Source organism: Chiloscyllium plagiosum, chromosome 31 (assembly GCF_004010195.1).
Source record: "Chiloscyllium plagiosum isolate BGI_BamShark_2017 chromosome 31, ASM401019v2, whole genome shotgun sequence".
Taxonomy (NCBI): domain Eukaryota; kingdom Metazoa; phylum Chordata; class Chondrichthyes; order Orectolobiformes; family Hemiscylliidae; genus Chiloscyllium; species Chiloscyllium plagiosum.
Window position 1 is genome coordinate 15378538 of NC_057740.1, and position 14142 is coordinate 15392679.

Here is a 14142-nt window from a genome sequence, read left to right on the forward strand (position 1 = left end):
CTTATCAAAGGCCTTTTGGAAGTCTAGATAGACCACATCCACTGGGTTTCCCCGGTCTAACCGACTTGTCACCTCTTCAAAGAATTCCAACAGGTTTGTCAGGCACGACCTCCCCTTACTAAATCCATGTTGACTTGTTCTAATCCGACCTTGCTCTTCCAAGAATTTAGAAACCTCATCCTTAATGATGGATTCTAGAATTTTACCAACAACCGAGGTTAGGCTAATTGGCCTATAATTTTCCATCTTTTGTCTTGATCCTTTCTTGAACAATGGGGGTCACAACAGCGATCTTCCAATCATCCGGGACTTTCCCTGACTCCAGTGACTTTTGAAAGCCACCTCCCTCAGAACTCTAGGATGTAGCCCATCGGGGCCAGGAGATTTATCAATTTTAAGACCTTTTAGCTTTTCTAGCACTTTCTCTTTTGTAATGGCAACCATACTGCACTTCTATATTGACAATGAAGACTGAAATTATGGGTTTAGAATGTTTGTTAGAAAACAAACCTGGCAAATTGCTGCAGTGGATCTTGTTGTCAATGCATCTTTAAGTGGTGTCAATCAAGTAGGTTGCTCTGTCCTGTGATAATATTCAGCTTCATGGGTGTGCGGCAAATGGAGAGTATTCCATCATGTTCCTGACTTATACTTAGTAGATGATAGAAAAACCCTTGGTCAAGGTGCAGAATACAATCAAGAGGATTCCCTTGTTGCAGAATTCCCAGCCCTGCATCTGCTCTTGTAATCACAGTATTTGTGTGACTGGTCCAGATGGGTTTCTGGTGACATTCCAATGACCCCACCCTACAACCACCACAATGCTGAATATTACTCGTCACTTATTAGCTCAAGTCTGAACACTAACAAGGTGACAAGGTCTTGCTGCATGTAGGAAAGCACTACTTCAATATCTAAAAGAGTGGTGAATGGTCAGAATACAGAAAATTGTACTTCAGTTTGCCTAGATCACTAACTATCCAGAGAAACACCTGCATCTATCTCCTTGGGCTAACAATGATTGGTCTCTAAAAATCGTAACCATATTCCTTTGGGCTAGGTACAACTCCAACCTCCAATGCTACTTTATGCAACTACACATCAGAATAAAAATGTCTAGCAAAAGAAAATCTAAAATATCAATAACAGAGGAAAATAAAAATACCATTTCTTATTCTATAAATGTTAATAAAGCAGTACAGATCACAGGCCTTGCACATTTCCTCCTCTCTTATTCTGAAGACATTAAATATTACTGGCATGAAGCCATGTCTACTCCCACAACCAAGAGGTTATTTTCATGGATAAGTCTAGGCATTTACTGTTGTCAGGCTACTTGAACAAATAAAATTAATCCTACTGGGCAAATTCTTGCTCATTCAAAACTCCCAAAGGAATATAATGGACTGATCAAGAACAATAACTCTTTGTAAAATGTTTAATAATCACAAATTATGAATGATGATGTCCATATTATCAGAAAAAAATACACATTATGAAAGGAAAATTCTCCACTTATTTTCAATGAAGAGCGATCTTCAATTTATCATTTTATCCAATACTAATCCTCAAATAAACAGTTGCGTTTTTCTCCATACTTGCTGTTGCATTTCAAATACTTTTCCTCAGACTTGTGCATGGATTTCTAGTCTATGTTTTAAAAACTTTACAGTTTTTGTGGCAAAACAGTTAAAACCCCAAATTTACCAGAGACACCAGCAATCACACATTTAAAGTCACAATATCCAAGATTTTCATATCTGACAATAACTTTTCCAAGGAAATAAGCATAGTTTGATTCCAACTATAAGGAGAATTCAAATTATAAGATAACTATTGACCACTATTATTTAATTTGGAGGCAGAATACAAATTCTTCAGCTTTAGAGATGTTGATTTCCACTGACTCTTGAAAGTATATCCCACTATTCATTTTGGAATTAACAATTGAAGACTGCTAACAAAATTTATTGTTGGTTGAAGGTCGATCTAGAATATATACTTGGTAATTTCAAACAGGAAAAAAATCGTAAGATACTAACTGTTAAAAATAAATTTTGGCAGAAGTGTGATTATAGTAGGTTGTTTCATGTGTCATGAAATTAGTACTGCTGCAAAGTTTAACATCAAACAGATTTTGAATTTGAATTTTCCCACTGAAGACACTTGCGCCAAAAAAATGGTTATGAAAATATTTCTAATTGAGGGTAAAGGATAGTAACTGTTAATGTTGCATTATGTAGTACCAAAAGAACAAATTCAACTTCACCAGGATTTTACAATGGAACTGTAAAATTCTAGAATTTTAACTTAACAGACTACTCAATGTAGTTTAATATTTTGCCAGACTTGGTCTGAGTTTGTTTTTGAATAGCAGCTTGTATATAACAGCTCTAATGTGAATTTCAGAAATTTGATGTCCACGTATTTTCTCGGTGTTCATGGGGTTATATGCATGTGCAGCGGCACACTAGCATACCTGTAGTTATGAAGTAAAACTGAGTTTAATCCATCTGTCACCAGACAAAAAAAATAATTGTGTAAATACCAGGAATTAGCTCACATTTGAAGGGGTTTCTCCAATTTAAATTAAAACTTAAAAGCAACTTTTGTCCTGGATGTTCAGTCTTGAAAGGGAAGGGTCACATCACTGGAACAAGGTTACTTTATAAATGTTTGATTGCCCTTTTATTTTCATCAGATTGGTTATAAAACATACTTAACTATGGGTTTGTTTTCAAAACAAAAAAAAATAGATAAGCTGCAGAGCTGGGCTGAGAGGTGGCAAATGGAGTTTAATGTGGACAAGTGTAAGGTGATTCAATTTGGTCAGAGTAACCGGAATGTAAAGTATTGGGCTAATGGTAAGATTCTTGGTAGTGTAGATGAGCAGAGAGATCTTGGTGTCCAGGAAGACAGATCCTTGAAAGTTGCCACCCAGGTTGACAGGGTCGTTAAGAAGGCATACAGTGTTTTAGCTTTTATTAATAGAGGGATCGAGTTCCGGAACCATGAGGATATGCTACAGCTGTACTAAAATTCTGGTGCGGCCGCACTTGGAGGTCTGGTCACCACATAAGAAGGATGCGGAAGCTTTGGAAAGGGTGCAGGGGAGATTTACTAGGATGTTGCCTGGTATGGAGGGAAGGTCTTACGAGGAAAGGCTGAGGGACTTGAGGTGTTTTCGTTGGAGAGGTGACTTAATAGAGACATATAAGATAATTAGAGGATTAGATAGGGTGGACAGGGAGAGCCCTTTTCCAAGTATGGTGACAGCGAGCATGAGGGGGCTTAGCTTTAAATTGAGAGGTGATAGATATAGGACAGATGTCAGAGGTAGTTTCTTTACTCAGAGAGTAGTAAGGGTATGGAATGCTTTGCCTGTAACAGTAGTAGATTCGCCAAGTTTAAGTGCATTTAAGTCGTCATTGGACAAGCATATGGACGTACATGGAATAGTGTAGGTTAGATGGGCTTCAGATTGGTATGACAGGTCGACGCAACATCGAGGGCCAAAGGGCCTGTACTGTGCTGTAATGTTCTATGTTCTATTCTACTACAACTAGATTACATAAATTATTTGCATTAGCCAGTTATTCTTAGGATAACTCCTCGTTACAAAATGGAACAAAACAATAATACTTGGGAATATTTATCACCCAATTAAACATACAAAAATAAGCACTGTATGCAGCACATCATATAAGCTTTAAGATAAATGTTTCAAATGTCAATAGTTTCAAGACATTATCTAATTACAGAGAAAACTGCTTAAAACTGACATCTTGGTTCAATCCATAACTTGGGTGTGATTCAATTTCATCCATGACTGTGGTTTGGTGCTACAATTGGCCTTAGCTTCACAGACCTTAAGTGAGGATAGCAAAAGGCAGCAAGAATTGTCATTTGTCTCAGATGCAGAGAAAAATGCAGAAAGTTCATTCATGTACTCTGCACAAGGATACAATCAATCAGTTTTTTCCTCTCTCATCACCAGCCCATCCAATCACAATTAATTAGCCATTGCTAACTAGGTGGGCTCCCACAGAGAAAGAACAGAAGTTATTAGCAGATTTGAAACAATCAGGAATCAGTGCCTTTAGGAAAGTGAGAGAGAAAACAGAAAAATGACACCTTTACCTCGCTTCTGCATGAAACTGAAAAGGTCATCCAAAAATTCTTTCCTTCTTGGATCATTGTCTAGCTCATAGAGCTGGAAAAAAAAACAATACAGTTCTTGATAATGGCACACAAACAGGAAACCACAAATATGTCATCCATGTCCCAGTAAAAAATCACACACCACTCCACAACCACCTGATGAAGGAGCAACACTTCGAAAGCTAGTGCTTCCAAATACGCCTGTTGGACATTAACCTGGTGTTGTGTGATTTTTAACTTTGTACACCCCAGGTCAACAGCAACACTTCCAAATCTTGTCCTAGTAGGTTGAGTAAAGATAGCCTTGAGCGTGCATCTGGACATTTAAAAAAAAATACATTCATTGTTCTTGGCTAGCCACTTCAAAAAAGCGCTCATCAAGCAACAGCAAGTAACTTGCAAATACACTGAACAAATAAAGAACACAATTTTTATATACGTCCCATGAATACTGATTTTTAATAGCAATTATATTCCCTTGCTCTGGACAGTAAACCAGAAACAAATAAGTAACAAGCCAGGAGCTGTTCCACCATTGTGCTTTGCATTGGCACCAGATCAACAACAATTATTTAAACTAATTGTTTTCTTTGCCTTTTTCCCAAATTATACAATCTACATTTTAAAAATAGAATCAGACAACTCTTCACAATTTGTGACAGCACCTTCATCCATTGTGACAGGATAAAGCTTCGACCATGGCTGCTGGAGGTCAATCATCTCCATTCCAGGGCATCACTACAAGAATTCCTCAGGATTGTATCCTGTGCCCAGATGTTTTCAGACATATAATCAATGGCTATCCTCCAATCATTAAGGTCAGAAGTGGGGATTTTCACGAATACTTGCATGATGTTTAGCACCTTTTGCAACTCCTCAAATTCTGAGACAGTCCCTGTCTAATGGGACAATATCTAGGCAAGGGCTGATAAAAGGCAAATAACATTCACACTAAGTAAGTGCCTGGCAATGGTCATCTCCAACAAGAGAGCAATTCTAACCATCACCTCTTCACGTTCAATGGCAATATCAACATCACAGGGCTACTAGAAACAGAACTGGACAAGTCATATAAATGTGTCATTACCAGGGCCAGAGATAAAGCGGTATTCACAGAGATAGAGTAACATCAGTGACACAGATAAGAGACATCAACATCCCTTAAAAAATTATGTAAAACATCAACACATCTCCCAAACGTAGAGCTGCACGGTGGTTAGCACTGTTGCCTCACAGCACCATGATCCCAGGTTTGATTCCAGCCTCGGGCAACTGTCTGTGTGGAGTTTGCACATTCTACCTGTGTCTGCGTGGGTCTCCTCCGGGTGCTCTGGTTTCCTCCCACAATCCAAACGACGTGCAGGTCAGGTGAATTGGCCATGCTAAATTGCTCATAGTGTTAGGTGCATTAGTCAGAGGGAAATGGGCGTGGGTGGGTTGCTCTTCAGAGGGTCAGTATGGACTGGTTGGGCCAAAGGGCCTGTTTCCACACTATAGGGAATCTAATCAAACTTGATATAAAAATACACAGTGCAGGGGATATACACATCACTGATATACTTTGTTTACAAAATAAATACTCAGACATCACAATAACCTGAGGCATTTGAGACATATAATTCTTGCCAGTTTAGCAAGAGCACTGATTGTTAAGGTGCTAGTTTAAAAAACGGTTGCTGGAAAAATACAATAGCTTTAGCAGAACGAAGTTACACCACAAGGTAATCTAATTAATGTCTAGGATTTAAGCCCAATCTTCTTCGATTCTCGACCCCAATTTCAAAGACAGACAAATAAACACAGTTGAGATAAATCAAAAGGAAGAAAGAATACAGGAGTGACTGGCTAGTTTACTTAAGCAAACTCCACGATCCATAACATTACAGCCACAGGGGATTGTATCTTGTTTGGTTCATGAAGACACCAATGTATGCAGGTAGCCTCCAGTAGGTTTTGAGGATTATTCATTTAATTCTTATAACTGAGGTTTTATTACCTGAACTTTCAATAATTTGACAATGGTACAACAACGCAGGGAGCAATCAAATCTTCGGGCACAGGCACAATCTTTCTTCCTGAAATGGAGTTCAAATATCAGCTCAAACTTTGATTTCCCCCAGTTAGACTAGTTGGCTCTCTCTCTCGATCTGAGGTTCCTGGTACCATTCAAACATCTACCATTTCTTTGGTCATAATACCTCACACGAGCCGAAGGATCAAAAGAACACTTTTAACAAGAATCAATGTCCAATTAACTTTCAGGCCTGGCCTCAAACAGATATCAGCTTGTTTGTTCTTAAAAAAACTAAGTTGCTGCCCATAGCTCAAAGGTTTAACTCAGCTCAATACCAAAAATTATAAATATAAAAATAATTTAAAAATAACTGAGTGTTCTAATAATAAAAATGAAAATTAGTTAAGACAAATGTAGGCCTCTTAGAGTCTTAAAACAGGAGCAATTATAATGGAGAACAAAAGATCAACTAATTGCATATTTTGGTTCTGTCTTCACAAAGGGGAACAGAAGAATCACGCCAAGAATGTTGGGGATCACAGGGTTTAGGAGAAAGTGAGGACTGCAGATGCTGGAGATCAGAGCTGAAAAATGTGTTGCTGGTCAGGCAGCATCCAAGGAGCAGGAGAATCGACATTTCGCGCATAAGCCCTTCTTCATAACCAATATATAATAACTAGAACATAACTGGATGTGTTTACTGGGACTTTCAAAAGGCTTTCGCTAAGGGCCCACAGAAGAGATTAGTTTGTAAAATCAAAGCATATGGGATTGGGTCAGAGATGGGCAGGATGTTAGACAGAAAACAAACACTAGGAATAAACTGGTCTTTTTTCGGGCACAGCATGTCTTCTGGAATGTTGCGAGAACATAACATAACATGCCAACTCCTACACTCAATGGTCTGAGCAATGAAAACAAACATGCTAAACACTTTCTTCAACACTGTCCACCTGTGACACAATTTCCAAATTATGTGCCTAAACCAGAGTTGTCTGCCCAGCAACACCATTCAGAGCCCAATGATTAACTGTATAAGCCCTGCTCTTCTTTATTTTACCAAAATGCAATAAACTCCATCTGCCACTCCTCATTGTTCCAATTGATCAAGATCCCTTTGTAATCTTGGATAATGCTCATCACTCTGTCGACTATACCAAAAAGAGTAAGTAAGGGGCTGAGAATATTTCTGAAGCACTGTCATGGACAGTAGTATCAATAGGACAAAGGAATGGGCATTGGGTGAGGAACATAATAGGTGCCGAAGTCTGTGAGCTTATACATGAACCACTATCAGAGAAATTGAAGACAGGAGAAAAGTAGCAAAAAAAGGTCCATTGGATAAAAAGCATTGGTGTAAACTTGAAACAAAAGTGATGAAGTTATTCCACAGAGCTGATCAATGGGAATGGTGCAAAGACAGTCATCACAGTACCAGCAAGGTAGCTGAATAAGATTGGAACAAAGACAAATGCAGAAAGGCAGCATAACCAGGACTCAGCGGTTCTTACACCAACACTGTTTAAGTGGGCATGCCCCAGTGCCTACAACTAGCACCCACACAAAAGAGCATCCCCGCACTCAGGTTAGCAGCAGGAAGTGTGATGTTATTCATTCCCAGAGCAGAGCCATTGTTTATCAGAGGAATTCCAGCAGGAACGTGTCAATGTGCTGAAACAAATCACGACTAAAATGACTGAGGGAAGCTAACAGGAATAGGGAGTGATGAGTCCCGTCAGGGAAGATCCCAAGCATTGATTATTTTATTCTCCCCAGTTTTACTGAGCTTTGCACCAGTTAGAGGAAGACCAGCATGGACGAAAACATGAACGAACTTCTAGATAATGGGGCCTACACCCAAAACAAAAGAACTAATCCTCAATCTGACTGCACCCCTTTGCCAGACTTGACTAGCCTTTGAACTGACCATCTCCTGACTAGCTATGACTTACCTCAGGAACCTGCATCTCCACATCCATCATATTACCAAAGCTGCCACTCGTCTCACCCATGTGCCCACCTTTCCCTTTTCTGAATTCATTCACAGGATGTGGGCTTTACTAACTAGACCAAGATTTATTGCCCATTCCTAACTGCCTTCAAGAAGTTTTTAGTGTTCTGCCTTTTTGAACTGTTGCAGTCCAATTATTCATTCATTCATTCACCCACAGACACATACACAAACACAAGTAGCTAGTGCAAAAAGGTGTCTCTTCGGTTTCCTTTGAAAATACAAAATAACAACAAAGATGTCTGACGGATGCCACACTTCTCACTTCTGAAGACATCAGGCTCAAAAGATACTACAAGAAATACTAAATACACCAGGGTATGGAAAGGTTTGAGCAGTTGACAGTCCATAGATTGTTGCTTGCAGAAGATCCAAGCCAGCATTTTTCACTTAGCAAATAGTTGGCATTTGGAATACGCTAACTAGGAGTATGGAGGAGGCAGGATCAATTGAGACATTCAAGAGGGCATTGGATGATCATTTGGATAAAAATACTGGGCAATGGTATGGGGGAAAAGCAGGAGATTAGCACTGGTATTGATGCTCATTTTCAAGCCAGCACAGGCATGATGGGCCAAATGGCCTCTTTCTGCACCATTGCATCTCTGTGGTTCTGAGTGATATTAGACTTCACCACAGCGTAAGACTAGTGATAGTGAACTGACAACCAATCCACTTGGTCTTGTTTATCTGTTCCATTGACTTGGGAAATTGAATTTCCATTGAAAATGAAACCAGGTGAGGTATACCTCCTGTAATGTGTAATTGAGCATTGGTTTTATTTTGTCATTTATTAAGTGTAGTAGAAAGTTCCAATTTGTCCTCTTAATTGTATTTTTACATAAAAGAAGTTCTCATTTGACTTCATGTTTCCATAATATTGGAGAAACAAATTTTGCATAAATTTTGTTTGGGCTAAATGCGTTTCTCACTATTTTTGTTTAGTTTCCAGAACAAGGGCCTGGGAGATTTAGGAGAGAAATTACGGTTTGTGGCTCTGATATACCCTACACTAATTCCATCAGTAACACTGTCCTTTATAAACATTGTACATTATCATTGATATCTGCAGTATTCTTGTCCATATTGAATTTAAACATGGTTCAATTTCTGCTGTCCATTATTTCTCTTGTCTGACCCAATTCCTAGCCTGAATAATGTCAATCTCTCAGATTCTGGGATTCAGGACATTTCTGCTCTTACTGCATATTGGTCAGTGTTGGATATGAACATAAGTGATAATAAATTGAGGTCTGGGAGTGAAACAACTGTGGCTCTGGGAAGCCTGAACTGTAAAACACAGAAACTGAGGCAAGTACCAGATGTGCGTGACTGTGATTATAAGAACTGGATAGTTGACACTATATGTGATGTCAAGTCTCAGTAATCATATCATTAATAACGCTGTACATTATTTTCAGTGTCAGTAATGGCTTTCATTAATAAAGGTGCATGCTGTTTGTAACAGTGATAGTGTAATTAGAAAAAAAAAAATAATTAACAGAAGTAATAATGGTATAAACACTGTACATTATAATGTTTATCAGAAGTGTCATCAATAATCACTTTGTACATTATTGCTAATATCTATGTTAAAGAAATTAATCAATACTACATCAGTAGTGTTCATAAATACCATAATATTCATGTAATTAAAACAAAATTTTAAATATTCCATATTAAAATAACTGTACGTCATTACTGTTAGTTTTCCTATAGATTGTGCCACATTGTAAATTATTATTACGATACAAGTCCACTAGAAATAGAACAGGAGCAGGCCATTTGGCTCCTCAAGACTCCTCTGCCATTCAATAGGATCATGGCTGATCTGACAATCCTCATTTCCACTTTTCTGCCTCTTTCTGTAATCCTCAATTCCCCGTCTGATAAAGAATCTATCTCATCCTCAAATAGATGCAAGGACTCTGCCCTCACATCTCTGTGGTAAAAACAATGACTGCAGATGCTGGAAACCAGAGTTTAGATTAGAGTGGTGCTGGAAAAGCACAGCAGTTCAGCCAGCATCCGAGGAACAGGAAAATCGATGTTTCGGGCAAAAGCCCTTCATCTCACAGGTCTGTAAGGCAAGGAATTTTAAAGTCTCTCAACCCTCAAAGAGGAAATTCCTACTCATCTCAATCTTAAATTGGTGCTCCTTTATTCTAAGACTTTGTTCTATGCTCCTAGACTCTCCCAAGAGGATAAACACCCTGTCAAGCTCCTTTAGAATCCTATATATTTCAATTAGATCATCTCTTATTCTTTTAAACCCCAATGAATAGTGTCCCAACCTACTTAAACTTGGTTCATAATACAAACCCTGGATACCGTAGATCATTTTAGTACACCTTGTCTGAACAGCCTCCAAATGAAATGAAATCTTTCCTTAAATAAGGGGAGCAAAGCTGCTTACAATAGTCCAAATGTGATCTCACAAGCACTTTGACCATTTGCAATAAAACTTCCCTACTCTTATACTCCAAATTTCTTAAAAGGGCCAAAATTCTGTTAGCCTTCCTGATTACCTGCTGTGCTTATGTTTCACGTACAGGTATTCCCAAGTCCATTTTTGTTGCAACTTTTTGCTGTTTTTTCCCTATTTAAATAATTTTTTTTTGTTCTGCCATCCAAAATGAACATTTTTATTAGTATCAGGGTGCTCATGTCAAATTTCACACTTGCTTCACTAATTCCCATTATTTTTTCCTTTCTCTTTCTGACTCTAAGCATAGAACATTACATTACTGCATAGTACAGGTTCTTTGGCCCTCGATGTTGCGCAGACCTGAGAAACCAAACTGAAGCCCATCTACCCTACACAATTCCATTTTCACCCATATGTCTATCCAATTACCATTTAAATACCTTTAAAATTGGCGAGCCTACTACTGCTGCGGGCAGTGCATTCCACGCCCCTACAACTCTGAGTAAAGAAACTATCTCTGACATCTGTCTATCAAACAAATATTGGTCTCATGGATTGGTGCACAGGATCTTGTCTGTGCTCTCACTACAAATCAGTCATTAACATTTCTGAACCTGAGCAATAATAAACTGGGAGATTCAGAAGTGGAACTATGGCTCTGGGGAACCCAGACTTTAAAACACAGACACTGTGGTAAGTATTTAACATTCAGTTATAACAACTGGGTGGCTACAATTGCAGATTAATATTTGAACAACATCATTTGCATCATTGAACCGGTTATCATTAAAACCACAGTGGTCACTGCAAATAAGGAGGCCAATCAGCAAATGTGTCAAAAATCTCTCAAAAACACCTACGTAGTTCCATTTGTCCTCCTTCTTGACGTCACCTTGGAAATTTTGCTTTCCAGAAAATAATCCATTGTAGTCTTGAATGCCTTATTTGAACCTACCTCGCCACACGGTCAGGCAACGCATTCCGGATCCTGACCATTTGATGCATGAAATACTTTCTACATGTTGCCATTGCTTTTTTGTCAATTACCTGAAATAAATACATTATGCTTCTCAATTCTTTCAGCAATGGGAACATTTTAACCCAACACACACTAAGTTAATGCATGGACTAAGTTCTGAAAATATCTTATGTGATCTACTTAATTTTAGAAATGGTTACCCTTCACCAGGCCCAGGATAATCAAGAAGATTGAAATATTCCTCTGAATCCAAACCCATGAGATTGAAGGAAGATACTGACGTAAACTTCTTCCTTACATTGTTTTGGCCCTTAGTAATGATACTAAATTTTTCAATGCTGGCAATGCAGAAATGGTGCATTTTTGGCACTTACTGCATATACTCGGGTAACAGTCAAAATTTTTAGATTACTTTTTAAGGTTAAATTTATGGGGTCTACTATTACATGGATACTATTTTTGAGAGGCTGAAAGTCGTGCCCATCAAAATTCATACATTATCATCAGCAGAAGTCCAACTGATCTCAAACTGAAAAGGAAAAAAAAACAAATTACGATAAATACCAGATAAAGACAATGAAACAAAAAATGAATTACCAATAGTAATCTTTTATTTATACATACAGAAAGTGAAGTTGAAATATCATACAGATTTAAATCACAATTACTGGTACATCTTAAATTAAACACACCAAATGCAAAAGTTGATTAAAATCCTGCAAAATCACACTGTTCAACATTTTAGCACCAAATAAAGCTTCATAATCATCGGAATGAATGATATCAGCATACGGATCCTCTTCACCCATTGTTAGTGATAGCATATCGTCCGCTTCTTTTCCTTCATCCATGTCATCCCACAGATAATCATGCTCTGTATCATCAAGTGCATTCAAAATTCCACATTTCTTGAATGATTTGAAAATATGTCATTTTGAAGATGATTTTCAAGTTCCCACTCAGCAACTGTTTTCCCCCAATGTGGCTACTTGCTAGGTTTACCTCTGTTGGCACACTTTCGTTTTAGTGTTGTCCGAAGATGGTTTGATATCTTTCTAGTCTCTCAAGGTTCTCTGAAACTCAAAATTCTCTTGCTTCTACACAGTTATTTGTCTTCTCTGCAACTTGAATAACTTTCGGTTTAAACACGGCTGTATATTTTTTGTATTTTCTGGAGAGTATTTTTACACAAAATGAGGAAATTTCAAAACCACAACTAGGTATATTACTATTTCAGCAGGTCACCTGACCCTTTCACACCAAATTGGTGTGAATTGTACAGTCAAATCACATAATAGCATGAAAAACTTAAACATTGCAATGAGGAAATGAATATGTACAGGATAATACCTTGACTCACAAATGTTGATCTGTTATCTGTGAAGTTAAATGGAAAATTTCAGATTTTTTGGCCAAAAATAGGGGGTCAACTTTTACATTATTTAACAATATATGGTAATTCAAATATTAACCCACATTGATTTTAGCATTTTGAGCTTTGAGAGCTAAAAGCCTTTGTTCTGTAAGTGGGACTGAGGGCCAAATATCAATACCGGTTCATGTTTCTGCACCCGAGTGCACTTGATTGGCACCACGTCCACAAGCGTCCACTCCTTCCACCACTAACACCCAGCTGCAGCAGTGTGTACCATCTACAAGGTGCACTGCAGAAATTCAAAGATCCTGTGACAGGTGCTTCCAAACCCACAACTGCTTCCATCTCGAAGCTCAAGGGCAGCAGACAAATGGGAACACCACCACCTGCAGATTCTCTTCCAATCCAGCCACCATCCTGACCTGGAAATATATCACCATTCCTTCACGGTCACTGGGTCAAAATTCTGGATTTCCCTCCCAAAAGGCATTGTGGGTCAACTGCAGCTGTTCAAGAAACTCACCCCCACCTTCTCAAGGGGACAACTAAAGACAAGTAATAAATGCTGGCCCAGCTAGCGATGGCTGATTCCCATGAAGAAAGAAAGAAAAAAGCTCAATTGGAAAATTTGACTTGTTGCTCTCGATGTCAGGAAAGGTACTGCTTGAGCTCTGATGAGATTCTCCCAGATTTCTCACTGTCATCCATGTCATTCAGGTCCTGGGAACATTTCACCCAATGTTACCTTCAGTTTACCAAGATATGCAATTGGGGCTGCATCTGGCTAGCTTGCCGTTATGACGTGATCTCTACCTCCCCTGCAAGTACCTTTGTCAGTGATCTGCTACAACCATTAAACTCACATAACATAGAATAATTTATGGAGAAAGTGAGGACTGCAGATGCTGGAGATCAAAATAGAGAGTGTGGTGCTGAAAAAGCACAGCAGGTCAGGCAGCATCCGAGGAGCAGGAGAATCGGTGTGGGCGTGTGTAGGAGAATGAGTGTGTCGGTGGGGGAGTGTATAGGAGAGTCATTTTGGGCAAGAGCCCTTCATCAGGATAGAATAATTTGTGCTGTCTTCAATAATAAGAAACCAAAAAAAAAAGAGTAGCAATTGGATTTCTCTTTTCTCTTTCCAAGTTTTCAATGGTTGATAGCTAGTGTATAACAA

General features: G+C 38.6%; 1 protein-coding gene across 2 annotated transcripts in view; it reads right to left on the reverse strand.

Annotated features, from left to right (window-relative positions):
- Positions 1 to 14142, reverse strand: part of arid3a (AT rich interactive domain 3A (BRIGHT-like)) — a 96450-nt gene that overhangs the window by 34708 nt on the left and 47600 nt on the right. For both annotated transcript variants that reach the window (XM_043721025.1, XM_043721024.1), the window contains exon 2: positions 4141 to 4213. In XM_043721025.1, the coding sequence (XP_043576960.1) occupies positions 4141 to 4213 (73 nt within the window). The remainder of the gene's footprint in view (positions 1 to 4140; positions 4214 to 14142) is intronic.